The 17302-nt window shown below is 36.2% G+C and overlaps 2 protein-coding genes across 2 annotated transcripts; both read left to right on the top strand.

Moving 5' to 3' along the window:
* Window positions 1–999: 999 nt before the first annotated feature.
* Window positions 1000–8360, top strand: LOC120275815 (protein EXECUTER 1, chloroplastic). The gene is made up of 12 exons (XM_039282529.1): window positions 1000–1492; window positions 2648–2764; window positions 2834–2899; window positions 3795–3901; window positions 4463–4541; window positions 5732–6433; window positions 6733–6853; window positions 7031–7191; window positions 7365–7439; window positions 7528–7620; window positions 7732–7860; window positions 8016–8360. The coding sequence occupies exons 1-11, from the start codon at window positions 1055–1057 to the stop codon at window positions 7825–7827; spliced, it is 2055 nt and encodes a 684-aa protein (XP_039138463.1). The 5' UTR covers window positions 1000–1054; the 3' UTR covers window positions 7828–7860; window positions 8016–8360.
* Window positions 8361–9172: 812 nt separating this feature from the next.
* On the top strand, window positions 9173–17271 carry LOC120276760 (heterogeneous nuclear ribonucleoprotein Q-like). Its single transcript, XM_039283454.1, is given in 13 exon segments — window positions 9173–9551; window positions 9625–10277; window positions 11135–11224; window positions 11306–11548; window positions 11664–11852; window positions 11854–11886; window positions 12596–12692; window positions 12788–12976; window positions 13070–13260; window positions 13350–13440; window positions 13542–13591; window positions 13676–13747; window positions 13856–17271. Coding segments are annotated over 12 exon segments (2043 nt in total). The 5' UTR covers window positions 9173–9403; the 3' UTR covers window positions 13745–13747; window positions 13856–17271.
* The last annotated feature ends 31 nt before the right edge of the window (window positions 17272–17302 follow it).

The raw sequence follows: 17302 nt of genomic DNA, 5'->3' as shown, positions 1-17302 counted from the left end.
TGAGATTCGGTTATTCACAACAGATAAAAAGGAACAGAGAAAGTATATTGTAATGGAAATGAAATATCAATACAATTTTTTTATATAAAATAGATAGATTATAATTTATTAAAATTAAATAATAATATTAAAAAAAATAGATAAATCACTTTTCTTGTTTTAAAAAAAAAGAGTTACAAACAAGACAATCCACTAGTAATAGATACTGACAATAAACAACAAAAGGTAAAAAGAAAGAAAAACACAACATGCCGGAGGATGAGATGATCTCTTGCAACCGAAGGACGACCTTGGAGGAGATCTTGCCGGTGTGAGCAGAGGACGACCTTGGAAGACTCTTGCGGTGATGAGCAGAAGATGACTTTGGAGGAGATCTTGCTGGTGTGAGGCGAAGGATGACAACACTCATTGAAGTCGGTTGAATAGCCTCTTACTTTCCTTCTTTGATTTTATTTTTCCTAAATTAAGTTTTACGCTTGATTTGAGCGTAAAGCCAAATACACCCAAAAAGACACTGTGCTGTAAACCCAGTAACACCAGAATTTCCATATACACCCAAACAAAACAATGAATTTCATAAAGTAAAATATTTAGTTTTACATGTAAAACCAAAGTAAAAAAATAGAAACATACAATACAACAAAACCATACCTTTTAAAAACTACCATTCATACAAGTATAAAACTACGAGCATAACAACAGGGCTTCCTCTCTATCTTAATAGCTAATCACTCATTGTTTAGCTCTGTTTGTCTCTCAAAAAACTCTAGACTACAATTATGAGGCTCAATATAAACAATACTCCTTTATTTATATGTAATACACAATATTATTTTCGTTCACGAATCTCAACGTCAAATCCAACGATCCCAATATTTTCTAATCTAAAATCATCAGTCACGAATCTCAACGTCAAATCCAACGGTCTCAATATTTTCCTTATTTCTCGCATTTTTTTTAACTAGATAAATCATCCACGCTGTTCATTTTCATCCACTTCTCTCCTTCGCCATTGAAGCCCTCTTCTTCGTCTTCTCTCCGTCTCGCCATCGCCATGGCTTCCGTTCCAGCTCCTAGCTTCTCATCTCCGACCTCCTCCTACGTGGATCCAAGCATCAGCACCACCAACCTTGCCCCACGCCTCCTCGCCGCCACCCCGTGCCGCGCCACCTCTCCATTTCCCCGTTTCTCTGCCCGCACTTATCGCCCTTCCGATTCGCCTCTCTGTCGCTGTTCCCGCGGTGAAATTCCAGAGGAGCCCGTCCGCCGAGGATGGGACTCACTGATTAAAGATGTTGTCAAGAGTGCGGTGAAGAGGTGGGAGGATTATGTCAATTCGAGCAAGAGCTCGGCCTCTAAGGATCGGATGGATGTGGAGTCTGAGGAGACAGCGGGGAAGGGGGAAGAGGAGGAGGTGGAGTGGGATTGGGAACGGTGGGAGAAGCATTTTGCTGAGGTGGAAGAGCAGGAGAATCTCGTTGCTGCTCTGAAGGTTGTTTCTGTTCCTCTTTTTAATTCATGTTTTTATTGCTTTGGTTTTTCACCTAAATCTTGTTGAACTATATAGTTTGAGATTATGCGGTGAATGGGGCAAGGGTATTGTCTAGCATGTGAGAATCTGAAATTAAAATGCTGTTTCTGGACAATGTTGTATATAATGGTAAATCAGAAGTGCATGAATTGAATTGTTGACAGTAACTTGTGCTGAATAATAGAATTTTGAAAAAAGCAATTTGATAGCATATTGATCTTTGAAGTAAATGTATGAGAAAACAACATGCATCTAACTGGGATCAATATAATTGTTTTATAGAAGTTGTGGAAAACATGTAATAAATAGTAGAGATTATATATGAAGTTTAGACCAAATTTCGTTAGAAGCCTGATTTGGAACTCAGTCAGTGTGGCTTTCATTAAAATCTAACCAATTCGAATTTAAATATGGCTTTGTTTTATATCCTATGATATTCATGCAATCTCAAATTATACATATTTAAACAACTTAAAGTCAGTTTTCTTAGAGAAGATATAGTTTTGATATCTTTTTCCTGTTTGTAAATGGTTGGATTGTTTTTAATCAATAGTTAATTAGATTGAATTTTGTTTTGATTGAAGCTGTGATTATGTTTTATGAGATCCTTATTTTTGTATGGGGAATAAAAGCTTGGTTCCGTTTGATTATTGTCCTGCTTTAAAAAAAAAAAATTCATATTTTAATGAGAGCCGAATGGCCTATTATGATAAATTTGATTGACTTTATCAAATATAAACGTTGATTAATTCTAATTTGATTATTATAATGAATAGTTACCTTGGGAAAGCAGACTCATTGCTTGGCTAAGTAACATGTTATCAACCATAAAAAGAATGTCTAACTTGAACTATACCAGTAATAGCCTTGTTTTGTAATTTCACAGAACTTATCAACTCACTTCCAATTCACTTTCAGTATGGAATACATGGTGTTTCAATAACATTTCAAACTTATTATCATTACTCCTCATTACTTACTCTCACTTTGCAAATAGGATGATTTTTCTTTTGAGTCTCCATATGACAGAATTCTTATCTTTCCCCCTGTGTCTCCTTTTTAAGCATAGTGTATACACATTCTTCTTGGAATATGTAAGCATCTGTTTTCTTTCAGTCACAATTGCGTGTTGCTGTTGCTAGAGAAGATTATGAAGAAGCTGCTAAGCTCAAGGCTGCCATAATGGCTACAACAAAGAAGGATACTGTTGCCACTGCTATTTCTGAACTTAAGGTAAATGCTCAGTGTAACTCTTTTCGATGTTCCAGCCTTTTATTTGTCTAAATTAATTTGCTATTGCAGAGAGCTGTTGTGGAAGAGCGTTATGGTGATGCAGCTTTCTTTCGTGACTATGCTGGCTGTGGCTTGGTAAGTTGATATTGTGTCTTTATAGGTCATTTAATTGCTGTGATGTATTTATGCACATGCATTGTGTTGCCACTGGGATGTGGATGCTCAGAGTATCCTGCTAAATGTTAGGATTGTCTACGGGTTTGAATGTTATCTACATTGAGCGTCGACAGATTTTTTGAAGTTGGGTTATATATACAATAATTAGAGGGTGAGTTAATTAGTTTGGATTTATGAATTTTATTTGCAGAGAACAGAAGGAAATACCTTATTTTGATGTCTCAAAGTGCACCATTTACTACCATAATTTTTCCTTGTATGAATTTGTTGAAAAACTAAGATGTTTGTTTTAAGTTATGGGTATAACCGATGACCTTATTGCTTTATTGTTTATTTGTTGATCTAATGGTTGTCTTTCTTTTGATGAAGACATCCACATGGAAGTGTTGTTCTCTTATTATGGCTTCATCAGTACAAAGTGTGAGGTTTTTGCTATATGTAAAAAAGTTTACCAAAAATTTATAAGGGATGAATATGCGTGATAGACATGGTGATATATTCAGTTTAACTTGCGACTTTCTGGCTATATATCACCTTTTATGCTTCATTGTTTTTTGTTTTGTTTGTTTGGTTATTTGGTTTTTTTTTTTGGGTTTTGGGGGGGTGGGTGGTAATTGGTTGTTGATGTTGTTATCATTGGTTGTTGATGTTGTTATCACTAATTTTTTTGTTTCATCATGAATTAAAAAGTTAATAATTCTCCATATTTTCTTCATGAAATTAGAGAACTCTTTTCAGTTCTGTGGATTTTCTTGCTCAGTTAGTGGGGGTTTTCTAATTATTCGGCTGACTGATCATTTAATGGTGCCCCTCTTTGCGGAGTAAACGTAATTTCAAATGGAAAATCATGTAGGTGGGATGGTGGTCTGGTACTTCAACCAATGCAGCTGAACCCTCTGGTAGAATCATCCATATCAGTGCAGAACATGGAAGATATGTTGCCAGAAGTTATACTTCCAGGTTAATTTTTTTTAACATGATTTAATTAAAGAGTTGTATCTGTCTGATTTTCCCATAGTTTATTGAGATTTAGTTGACATATTTTTGTGTCATAGCTCTATTGAATTATTTAATTAGAGCAAAACCTTCACAATTGCCTGGACAAAAGATCATAGTTAATGCCAGTGATTTTCAGACTAGATGCTATTAGGGACGCATCAAATGAGGCGAAACTCATTGTCCTATTTGTTAAAGGAAATTAATTCATTGAAATTCTTCCAAACAGAACAAACATACTACATGTCTGCAAATGTATAAGATTGCATTTTGTTCTTGATTCCTAAAATTTTGTTGTGTATTAGTGTCCATTATTAACAGTTTCAATGTTTTGTATTGTTTCTGTGATTTTTTTTTTAATTGGTCAAGGTCAACTGAACCTGTCTTGTGCATTGTTGCTTAGCAAATTAAATATGAAAATAGCATGTATCTCCCTTGTCTCATTCAGCTATAGACCTGCTGGTCCTTCTCTATTTGATTAAATCACATGAGGCTTCTTATTTTGTTTTTAGCTTTTGTAAACAGGCAGCTATCTACAGCTAGGCCAGGTTCTCCTCTGTTTGAAGTTTTTTTCACTGTGAATGGAGGAGAATACAAACAGCAGGTATGGCTCAAATCCTTTTTGCTGATTTTATAACACCATTCAGTTTTGCTCATCACAATGAATTTGATGCATGCTCTTGTGCGTTTGTATTTGGGCGATAATTTTGTGGATAGAAAATAGTTGTTTTCTGGGTCACTGATTTGTAAGATTCACTTACTGACTCACAAAAGGACTGAGTATATGAAAATATATGTGGTAGGATATTGTTTGGTGGATGGGTCGAAATAAAATGATGTGGGAAAGGATCTTTTGTTTTGGGAGGAGGTGAAGTTAAGATGAGTTGGAAAATAGCAGGAGCGCAAAAACTGGAAGAATCACACTCCCATTCCAATTTTAAGAACTGGGCTCTTTGTTGAGAGAAAAGCAAACCTGCTTCATCCCTAAATTTGCTAATGAACCCCCTTCAAGCTCAATTCCAACTGGTGGAGAAGATAGGATTTTATAAGGTCATTGTTGAAGGTTGTTGCCATTTTCTCTGCGTGTGCGCATGTGTGTGTGTGTGTGTGTCTGTGCGTGTGTGTGTTTCTTTTAATCCTCAAGCAACTTTTGTTAGCTTTGATGCGACCTTCATCTTATCTACTTGTAAACGAAGGGTAGCTTAAACCTTGAGCAACAGATGCATAAGTCCCAAATGGCCCCTTTTTAATGTACATGAGACTTGTCCCTTCTTAAGAGTCTAGATTAGCCATTCTATGTCAGGTAAAATTATAATTATGAATAAGAAATATTAAAGGCCCCCAGAAAATCCTTACCAATGTAAGATGAGGCTTCACTGATTCAGCTCTTTTTTCTATTCCTTGGGCATCATATTTCTTTTCGTCTCATGATGTATAAGCTGCATCTGCTGCCACAGATTTTTTTAGAATATCATGATCTTTGTAACAAGGAGATTTCTTAGAATTCTTCCTGTTTCCTTATGGATCATGTTTCATTTCTTTGCACACTACATAGGCTGCAGCAACTCCAGTTTCTTTGGGGAACATATATTGTTAATGTTATGGTTTCAATATGTTACTAATTCTCTATCATGGAAAGAAGTCTTTTGACCTTTTCTTTCGAATTTTGCAAGATAATGAATTTTGGCTTTCTTGTAATTCTTTTCTTAAATTTCCAAACTATGTTATCTTATCTCTCATCATATAGTCTGTATATCTTGGTTTGAACACTAAAGGCCTTCATGTTCTTCTTAGGCAGTTTATTTGAAGAGAAATGATAGAACTGAAGACTTATTGTTGAAAACATCAAATAAGCAGAAAATTAGCAATCCAAACCCTTCTGACAGTTCAACTGAGGAACAAGGTGATATATATGTGGAGGATATAACGGCTGTTGAAGAGAAAGATGATGACGCTGACATGGTTGATGGTATAAATGGAATCCAGAATGTCCTGCGAGACATGATTCCTGGAGTGAAAGTCAAGGTCTTAAAAGTTGTATCTCCAGGAAAGGTTGATCGAGATTTAATTGCAAAAGTCATTGAACAAATTATGGAAGAGGAAGGTGAGGACAATGAAGAATTGGAAAGTATAGATGCAGATAAAGCTAAAAGCGAGAGTGACAATGAAGAAGTGATTGACTCTGAAGATGCATTGATTGGAACAGATGATCTTCAACCTGGATTGCCTGTAAAACTTGTGATTGGCACAATCATGAGAAAGTTTTCTGCTGATTTGTCACCAATAGATTTAATTCGTGTGCCTGCTGCACTTGAAAGGAAGGATCGTCGATCATTTTCTTTTTCTATCCAGCAAAATGATACACAACTTGGAACCAGTGGCAAAGAAGAGTCCTTGAGGGGAAAGGCTTCTCTAAAATCAGATAAACGGAGTTCAGATCTTATTATGTCTGATCTTGCTAAGGTCTTGCTTAGCAAAGAGAAGATACCTATGAAGGTTTGTGTCCCCATCTTTAGTTGGATTTTTTATTCTGAGTTCATTATTGCATTTGAATGTAAATGGTGATTCTATGAGTTGGCTAGATGTTTTCTAGATAAATAGTATGCACAATGTGAGGCTAGATTTACACATAATCAAGGTCCTTCGTGAAGGAATTAAAATCTGCTTGAATATTGAAACATGATTTATAGAAAAGTTATTCTGATATGATCTCATGATATGTTCTGATAGCATCCTTGCAGTGTGCTATGCTTTACAACTCGTGGTTATTCTAATACCACTTATTGTTTGTGTAGGTACTTAAAGATGTTGGTGAATTAATAAGTTCTGCCATTAAACAGGATCAAAATCAACCTTTCTCTGGGTCAATGCTCTTTAACCGTATTGAGATATCATCATCTGCAGATCCACTTAGTGGTGCTTTTTGCAAAACTATTGATTTGGTTTAAGTTTTAGCTGTGCTATCCATGATTATGATTCTGTAATTTATTTATTTCTTTATTTATTTGGACTCAGTGGGACTTGTTTTAAGTTCATGTTGGTGTTTTTCTTTCTGTTCTTGTTTACTAAAAGATGTTCCGTTTGTTCCATCAGGCCTATATGTTGGTGCACATGGAATTTATGCTTCCGAAATTCTCCATCTAAAACGCAAATTTGGCCAATGGCAAGAGAATGATAGGAACACTGATTTGGAATTTTATGAGTATGTTGAAGCTGTGAAGTTAACTGGTAGCCTTTCATTGCCTGCTGGTCAGGTAACTTGTTTTTAGCTTCTGCATTATTTTCAAGCTGTCGAGGATACCTTTTGCTTTAGCTAAGCCGATTTTCTTAAATCTTCCATGTAGACTTGCGAGGCGCTTAATTTTATAGCCTTGTAACTTTCATTTGTTAAGAGAAAGATACTGATAATGTGAATGAATCTCTACAGATTGTTTTCCGTGCAAAGGTTGGTAAACGGTATCAGCTACCTCATAAAGGAATTATTCCTGAAGAATTTGGAGTGGTACCATCCTACGAACACTAATAATTTAGTCTGTAGAACTTAACAATTTGTGCTTGGAAGTAGAGACTAAAATCCACTTTTGGCTCAGGTTGCTAGATATAAGGGACAAGGTAGGATTGCTGATCCTGGGTTTCAGAATGCCAGATGGGTTGATGGGGAACTTGTGATATTAGATGGAAAGGTATTCATATGATCCTATATACTTTTGTGTAGTCCATCTTTCTTTGGCACTTTCTCCATTTCAAGGCAATCATCATTTCATTGTCAAAATAAATCTATTGTGTTTTTGCAGTTCATCAAAGGAGGCGTTGTTGTTGGGTTTGTTTATTGGGCACCAGAGTATCATTTCTTGGTGTTCTTTAACCGATTAAAGCTTCCAGAAACTTAATTTTCAGGGCAGAATTTGGGCAATATTCATGAGGTAACCAGCATTCCTCCCCATGTTATGGAATTACCGTCGTCAGGATCACACAAAAACGTGCTATTTTAGTACCAGCTTTTGGCTATGCTATTCTATTAATCATTTAATGAAAACACCGAATCAAAGAATCAGTTTCAGTGATTTAATTTCTGCAGAAAACCAGTGATTTTGTAGCCTTCGCCAATCTAGCTCCGTTCGAGTTTCAATAATTTATAGGAGTAGTATTCCGATAGCCGATGAGGAGAAAATACCGAATCAGAGCATCAGTTTCAGTGATCCCTACATTTTGATTTTTTCTATTCCAGTTTTTTTTCTTTATAAAGTTATATCCACTTGTACAGAGTAGAATTTCCTGTGAAAATTTACAGTTTCTTATTAGCAGCTTCATTGTCTATTATGGAACACTAATCTTGTTGCAATCTTCTGGCAATGTTATTGAATCAATATGGATGACATATTTATGCAGTTTGGTTGTAATAAAATTTTCCAATTATATATAATTTTCCTCTCTGAACAGTGAATACTTTCATTGTCCATGTTTTATGTTTCATAAACTAAAATTTATTTTAAGATAAAATTATTTTATGAATCTGATACTTTAGCCTCATTGTTAGAATTTCCTCTAACCGAGTTTAAGTTTTTAGGATTGGTTGATATGTTAAATTGTATTTGTATAAATGTAAAATGGTTATTTAAGAAGTCTCGAGTGTAAATTTCACTGGACGAAATGGTGGTAATGGATCTCGGGCAGTTGTGGGTGTATTTTTGTTATCTTTAACTTATGTTGCTGGGTGAGAGAGAATGTGCGGAGTAGGTTATTAATTCTCAGTCTGTGTATATGCTTTGATGTATATAGTGTTTGTTGTTTTTGAAAAAAAAAAATTATTTAAGTTTTATAAAATTATTCTTGTAGATTAATAAATTTTTTAATAAAAAATTTAATGACGATTTTTTATTTTTTATTTTTTATAACATGGTTGTTACTTGTGCATGAATTGGAACCAGAATTATCATAAACACAAGATGCCACCGAAGGGTCTAATTTTTCAAAAACTTAAAATTCACTTTTAAACAATTAAAATGTTAACACTCATATTATTAATATTTCAAAACCATGGGTTCATTATTTATTTTGGTTATTCACATAAAATTTTTTAAAAAAAACTATCTAACTTATAACCCAAAATAAATATACATTTTTTTTATTTGATAATTTGAGGGGCTAAAACAAACAATGACATTCAGTCTAGGGACCTTCAGAAGGAATAGAAGAATTTTTTGAAAGATTTATATAAAGCCAGGGTCTTTTTCAGAATTTTCCATATAAAAGAGAGCATTTGACCATATTAACCCCATAAGCCAAAAATCAAAGGTTAAAAATGGTATCTTTGTTTGTTATTCGATGTATACTCATCTTCGCCGTCACCGTTCGACACGAGCTCCTTCTTCTCTCCTTCGCCCGATCGGCAGAGCAAAACCCTAATCCGGCGATCGCCGGAGCACCACCATCTCGACTCCTTGAACCTTCTTCCCTTTTCTCTCTATGAGGACCCGCAACGCTGATAGCCCCAAGCCACCGGCCGGTAAGAAGACTCCTCCGGCCAAGAAAGGCGCCGTCCCATCGCCGAAGTCCACTGCCGGACAGAAAGGAGCTAAGGGGAAGCAGGCCGCCGCCAAGACCCAAGCTAAAGGTGCAAAACCCTTTTCTCTCTCTCTATATTGCGTTTTATTGAATAGATTTTGAGCGTTTGTTTGGGGTTGTAGTTGAAGAAGCACCGGGTTCTGTTGAGGAGAAGAAGATGGTGAAAGCACCGGAGAAGAAGAGCGGAGGGAAGGGCAAGTCGCCTCTTGGTGCGAAAGCTGTTGCTGTGGTGGTAGTTGAGAAAGCAGAGGAGGTCGCTGAAGAAACCTTGACTTCGATTGTGGTGCCTATTCTTGAAGTAATGGAGAGCAAGGAGGGGAATAAGCCTGGCCAGGAACTAAATCTTGAACCGGTTCTTGATTATAAGGATGCTGCTGGTGGAGAGGAGCAGCGGATGGAGGAGGACAGTGAGGTTGTGGCGGTTGAAGAAGCTGTTGAGGGGGATGAGGTTGTGGAAGAGGAGGCAGGAGGGGAAGGAGAAGGGGAGGGTGATGAAGGGGATGATGATAAAGGTGCCAGGATGGAGGAGCAGATTGAGATCTCGAACATGGCAAAAGCCAGGATGATCAAGAAGGAGCAGGAGATCTTTGTTGGGGGTTTGGACCGAGATGCTGTGGAGGACGACCTCAAGAAGGTGTTTGAGAGGGTTGGTGAGGTGGTTGAAATCCGCCTTCACAAGGATTTCAATACCAATAAGAACAAAGGGTTTGCATTTGTGAAGTTTGCGAGCAAGGAGCAGGCGGCAAAGGCTCTCACTGAGCTGAAAAATCCTATGGTGAGTTTGGATTTATTATTGATAGGATTCTTTTTCTTGCCACATTTATCTTGATTATGGAAATAGCTTGTAGATACAGTATATTGCTCTTGATATGGTACGAGACATGTGGATGTGTACTGAGCACTTCTGAGGACCAAAATTTGTGTTTTTGTATCTTCAAAATTCTGTTATTGCTATTGAGGGTGATATTTAAGATTGTCGATTAGAGCCATGTGTCTTTCTTTGGATTGGCAAGCTCTTGTGGCCTTGCACCAAAGGATGAACTGTACCGATGATGACCTCCATGATCTGAGTGGTAAACTCATGAAGGACATTCATACCAGAACATTCTTGTTTTGAGATAGATTCCAAATGATCGCTCATTGGTGTGAATTTTCATTTAGAAATAATATTTTTGAAAAAGATGTATGAAAATGTGTTTATGCATTGATGAGAACTGTTAACTAAATTAAAACAATGAAAATCATGAATGCTTCTTAAACAAGAAATGCAATAGTGGTTATCTACAAATTAGGAATTATGGTAATTGGGCTACTGGTCCAAGGCTATCTTGAAGGATAATTTGATCTTCTTTCTGATAATTGTTCTAATGAATTCTTCAATGCTATTTTTTTTTTTCACTAAGAGTTCTATCAGAAGATTCAGAACCATTTGGAGCTTCATGTATCAACCACATAAAGGGATAAGTATAGGAACATTGCTCTTTCAATGAACTGTGATTACTATCTGCCATTCAATTGATTCTTGTGGGTCATGTTTGCTTAGCTCCTAGTGTAAGAAGTTTACAAAATTCAATGGTGTTCTGTAGCAAGTTTTTGTGCAAGTTTTCTAAGCATATAACTCAATGTTCATAGATACGTGGAAAACGTTGTGGTGTTGCAGTTAGTGAGGACAATGACACACTGTTCTTAGGTAACATATGCAATACGTGGACGAAGGAAGCGGTAAGGCTTAGTTATTGCACTTAATGACTATTAATTGATAATGATGCATTCTAATTTTTATTTTTTTATGTTGAATTTCAGATAAAGAATAAATTGAAGGAATACTGTGTTGATGGAGTTGAAAGGATCACCTTGGTTGCTGATAGTCAAAATGAAGGACTGAGTCGGGGATTTGCCTTCTTGGAGTTCTCTTGCCATGCTGAGGCAATGCTTGCTTACAAGAGGCTTCAGAAACCAGATGTCATATTTGGTCATCATGAGAGGACTGCAAAAGTGGCTTTTGCTGAGCCATTGCACGAACCTGACCCAGAAGTTATGTCCCAGGTACTTCTTGTCTCTTTGGATATTGCAATACAAGTTCTTTAGTGTTTAATGATTTTATTTTTCCCAGGCCAGTTGTTGCGACTTGTCATGATTTAACTTCACTCTTTATCTGCAGGTTAAGTCAGTTTTTATCGATGGTCTGCCACCCTATTGGGATGAAGACCGTGTGAAAGAGCAGTTTAAAGAATATGGAGAGATTGAACGTGTGGCCCTTGCGCGCAATATGTCAAAAGCAAGAAGAAATGATTTTGGATTTGTCAACTTCACAACTCATGAAGCAGCTGTTGCTTGTGCTAATGGTGTAAAGCGATACAGAATTGGGTGATGGAAGGTCTAAGGTATCCACTGTTCTCTTGTTACTGCTTAATTGCTGGCATGCTCAGTAGCCATTTTGTTATGTTTTTCTTGGGCTTCTTTTTAAGATTTAGATATTTTTTAGGACTCCTTCCTCAATACAGAAACTTGTTACACATTTTAAGTCTTCTCCAATTTTTGGGATGTTATCATCAGTAAGTGAGAGTGGAAGGATGGATTGCCATGATAGATTTCCCAAGTGTCTTAGCCTGGCCACAACTAACTCATGTTAATTTACAAAATAATTTCTTTTGTTGTTTGTGCATAAATTTTTCTAGGGATGATAGGATATATGATCATCTATTTTCATGTGTCTCTTATCACATTTGATTTAGGCTTATTCACAAGTTAACTATCAGGATATCAATGAGATGAGGTTTGGAGATTCATACATTTTTTATTTTTTTTTGACCTGCTTCTGATATCATTATTTGCTTATGAACTGATGATTTTTCCCCAAGCCCTTTCTGTGTCTATTCTAACATTATTGAAAAATCAATACAATAAAGGTCAGGCCATCAATTTCTAGTTTAAGATGCTTATTCAGTGATCTGTGGGATCCTCTCCTTTTTATCATTTGATTTGTGAGCTATGATGATCATAAACTGTGTAGATATTAAATGTTTGGCATGCTTGTATTTGAGGTTGTTCTTTTCTCTGGATTAAGCATAACAGATTAACAAATTTGTTCAGATGAAAGCAAGAGCTAGGCTTGCAAATCCATTCCCAAAAACCCAGGCAGTGAAAGGTGGAATGAGTGGTGGATATAGAATTGCTCACTTTGGCTTTGGTATCGATTCTTTTGATAAAATTTGTTATGTGCTAGTTGCTGTAGTGTGTCTTATATTCCACCTATATTTTTTTCTCCTTGTTTTGTTTGGGCAGGCAGAGGAGGGTTTGGAAGAGGAGGGTTTGGAAGGGGAGGGCATTTTCAACATAGGGCTGGTTTTCGTGGTGGAAGGGGCTTTCATCTGCGTGGGCGTGGTAGAGGTGGAAGATTTTCTTTTACTGCTGATAACAGCTTAGAAGTACCACACACTGAATTTCATAGCAGGAGGCCTTTTGGCTTCCGAGGTAAGTCGTGGGTTATTTGCTCATTAGGTAAAGGACAGTTCTTCCTGATATCATTCTACAGGTGTCTTAAATTTCATTGTTTGATCCTAGCAGGAGGTAGAAGGGGTTCTGCTCCAATGGACCATAATGTTTTTGATGGAGGGCGTGGGAGAGGTTTCCCAGTGAGAAGGCCACCATTGATGCCAGGAGAATTTGACAGACCTTTTAGTGCTAGGCACTTCAATGAAGATCCTTACTATTTTGCTGATGGTGGGCATGGTATTAAACGACCATTTTCTATGATGGTGGGGAAACAATTTAATTTTCCTAATCACATTGTATGTCTCGCAGTTTTGTTTTAAATTTGTGTACCTAAGATATACCTTATCTTTAGGAACATGATCCTGGTTACTTAAATCCTGGCAGTCGGCCACGCCCTCGCTATGATCGCCCAGATCCTCTCTCTGGTGGATCTCGCTATAGTGGTATGACTCAATGAATCCCCCTTTAGAACAATTTTGGTTTGTCTTTTCAATTTTAGCTTTGATTTTGTACTTATCTGTGCTTTGAATTTACTTCATCCTAGATACTGTGGGAATGGCTGGCTCGTATGCAAGTGACTATTATGGTTCTGATGTAAGTTCTAAATTTTTCTGAAGGTTTCGTTCCATTTTGGATTATCTGTGCATAAGCCGCTCCATATGTTATGCTCTTTTGCAGTATGGAGGTGGCCCATATTCATCTCTTTATGGTGGTGGGGAGCATTCTCAGGGTGGCTACTTCTATTAGATGGTACTTTCAAGCAATCTTTACTGCGCACTTAAGATTTTTGGTTACATTACTTTTTTTCTTTCCTGAAACTAAATAATGCTATTTTTGTTTATTTTGAGTGGTTTGCAGTTGCTGGAAATTTCTCTGCTGGAAGAAAGACCTTTCAAAGATCGCTGATTATATTTCTTCCTCCTGGTTCCATAGTTTAAATTGTTTGACCTTAAGATCATTTTGTTACCATCATTAAGCTGAAATGTTGTTTGGTCTAGTTTACTACCGTGTAGGTACTTGATACTAGGGTTATGGATGTTGTATCTGATAAATGATGGACGCCCTTTTGCATGACAAATCTTGGGGCTAGAAGTCTGTTATAAACAGACTCATCAACATGGACTCTTTGAATCAATTTGGAGATGGAATCTATGATTGTGAAAATGAGTTCGGCTGATTTGATGATTACTTGAGAATAATGGAAACAAAGAAGATGAATATTCTAGTGTTCATGAGATTGACTGCTATTTTACTATCAAAGATACTGAAGTATAAAGATATTAGAAATTCCTGTCGGATAGTTGATGAATTCAATTTTAAATATTCTGCTGAATTAGTTTTATTGGAAGCTATTTATTCATATGTTGAAAGTTAAATGGTGGGATGGAACAACCCTCTTTATAATGGTTCCATTGAAGAGTAGAACAAATGTTATTATTCTTAGATCTAAATCATGCCATGTGATGATTAACAAATTTAATTTTCTTTTGGATCTGGTTCGCGTTAATGTGGAGAGTACCATAATCCCCTGGGCTGAAGATTTTGTTATTTTGATTCTGGAGCTTCCGACTTTGTTGGTTTGTTCATTTAATCAGTTTCACATTCTTCTAGACTCTTAATCTGGAAAGTTGTGAAGATTATGTTTCCAAATTATAATGAGGATGAAATGTGTTCTTGTAACCTGATCAAAAGACTGATTTGATGATAAGACTTGAATTGACATCAGCTTCATGGGTCACTCAATTATTGGATGTGGCATATGGGTGCCATGATTTGAATTATATTCTGTTTGATTCTTCCAGGCAAATTTACTGAAGTAAATGATGCCTTTAGCTCTTACAAATGAACAGCAGTTTGTGGATCAGAGAGTTTTGATTTTGGATTGCTACCATTAATTTAATATATATAGGAGTCCCCTATTATTGTCTAATACTGCACATCTGATTTGCATCCCATTTGTTTTGAACGGTGAACTGGTGTGTGTTTTCATTTGGTTTTTGTGTTGACAGTTATATTGATGGACCTGACAAATTTTTATTATATAATTTGATAGGTCAAGTTTTTATATGATTGCCATTCATGTTTTTATAGTAACCGGCCCTTATTCCAAGTAAAGTATATTGTTAGACTTTGTTATAAAACTGTGACCTTGATTGTTAGACTATTAGTTGTGTTTCTTATTTGAATAAATTTAGTTGTTCCAAAATCTGCCAATTTTATCTTTGATGTATTGCATCTAGAAGGTAGGTGCTGATGTCCTCTTCTCTTAGGTTCTTGGTTTATGAGCATCATCCTGTAAGCATCTTTTGAGCTACTGATCTGCAGTCCAGGGTTCTGCGTGCTAGTCTATCATGTAGTTTGAAAAGCACACTATTGTTTTTACTAATGATTATGCTGATAGTGATGATGAATAGAATATTGGAAGTGGTTCCTTTACTATGGCATCATTATGAGATACCCGTAGAAGACATTTATGCTCATTTCTACTCTTTGATTTGGTGCAAGACACTGGCTTGCTATTCCCAAACTTTGCACTCAAGTTGCGGAGGATAGAGGACAGGTATAATCAATGATTAGTGCCACTAATCTACATATTGAGACATAATTGAAATAGGTTTCACAATATGCAAAATTAAAATTGGGGTATGTTTCTTTGTGAAAATCATTGGGGTATCTTTTTTAACGAAAATAAATAAGAAATTAGCTTAACTCAATTTTGTAAAATGATCCTGTCTGAGCTGATGTGAAAAAAATTGTAATAAAAACTTTACCTAGTGTGTATTTGCATAAACAATTATGTTCTAGGGGCATATTGCAATTGCAGTATTTATGAGTCTTTACCAACAAATGTCTAAATTTACTTTGGCATATATTCTAAAAGAACCTAAAAGAAATAGTAACAAAGAAATTTGATGTTTGAAGATGGCCCTTAAATGTTGGGCATGGAAATATAGGACTTCTAATTGTTTCTAGGTTCTGCCTATCATTGGCAAAGCTGAATGGGAGGATCTGATATTGAAATTAGATATTGTCTCTAGAAAGCGAAGGATAATGTTTATGGCTTTGAACAAGGTTCCTGAAAGATGATAGCTTTCATTTACAATAAAGATGTGATGAACCCTATTGCTTATTGCAGATGTCTTGTTATATAGTGACAAGTTGCACTTTTCCTTCATATTGTGCCAGAAGGAGAAATGTTCTGGTTCTTTATCGTATTTAAATGTGTGATGAAGGTCTGTTTTTGGTTAGCATGCGTGGCCATATCTTCTATTCGGTTTTTCTATAGCCCAAGTGGCACCCATTTTGGCTTGCACCTTGATTTTGTATATAATCTATTGTTGTTGCTGCTGTTACTGTTGTGTTCAAATTTACGTTGACAATGCTTGGTCTGTTACTTCTTTCCATAATTCCCATTCCTATATGATATGGTCAATCTACCATCTATAATCTGCCCTGTTCATAGTGCAAATTCAGGCTTCTGCTTTAGGTTTGTATCAGCTGGCTTGATACATGGCTCGCACTTAAATGCATTTCAATTGTGTTTACACTAACCATCTCTCTCTCATTCTGATTACAACACTTGCGTTTTGCGATGGGAACCATTATTGTGCTGCAATATCATATATTTTTGAAGAATATTTTTCATTTTCACTTGTAAAGTAGAAAGGTCTAGAGAAGGTGGTTAGTACACAGTCAGAAACCTTGCTTTGTCTGTGCTCTTTGTTTTTCCATTTGCTTCGGTTTTTGCTGTTTCTTTTTTTTCCTAAAGGTGGACAACCAGCACGACTTAAGTAATAACAAGGAATCATATGAGCAACATTATTGGAGAGGATTGAGTTGGAGCTAGTATGGTTCTTTTCTGTGTATTTATACTTTGTATAAATGGTGATCAACCTATTAGCTCTATTCACTATAAACTTTTGTTAGTCTTATATGGCGATGATAATAGCCCACTCTTCTCTTTCTCTTCCCCGTTATTTTGTTTTATTTTATATTTTATTTGTAACCCTCTAATGCTTTGACAATTGGAGATTTAGGATCATGAGGAACCAGGTTAGTGAAGGGGATCATGGCGACTCTCGATCAAGTTGGCTATCTTTGAAATCAGGCGTGGACTTAGGGAGGCCAGTGTGTGTGTGTGTGTGTGTGTGTGTGTGTTTGGTCTTATCTGTAAATTTAAGAAATCAGTTCAAGAAACTCTAAAAAAAAGCAGCAATGTACATATCTCTTGTAGCAAGAAGTTTAATGTGTCATTATCAAGATCAAGTTGTGTTCGGTTTTGGTTTCTTTTAATACATTGTATAA

The sequence above is a fragment of the Dioscorea cayenensis genome, chromosome 2, assembly GCF_009730915.1.
Source record: "Dioscorea cayenensis subsp. rotundata cultivar TDr96_F1 chromosome 2, TDr96_F1_v2_PseudoChromosome.rev07_lg8_w22 25.fasta, whole genome shotgun sequence".
NCBI lineage: Eukaryota > Viridiplantae > Streptophyta > Magnoliopsida > Dioscoreales > Dioscoreaceae > Dioscorea > Dioscorea cayenensis.
This window is presented reverse-complemented; position numbering and strand designations above follow the sequence as displayed.

Excerpts from the sequence above, each read along its gene's own strand:
- LOC120275815 (XM_039282529.1), top strand. The coding sequence starts at position 1,055 with ATGGCTTCCGTTCCAGCTCCTAGCTTCTCATCTCCGACCTCCTCCTAC. Across the intron at positions 2,900-3,794 it reads ACTATGCTGGCTGTGGCTTG|GTGGGATGGTGGTCTGGTAC; the intron begins GTAAGTTGATAT and ends AAAATCATGTAG. Across the intron at positions 7,440-7,527 it reads TTCCTGAAGAATTTGGAGTG|GTTGCTAGATATAAGGGACA; the intron begins GTACCATCCTAC and ends CTTTTGGCTCAG.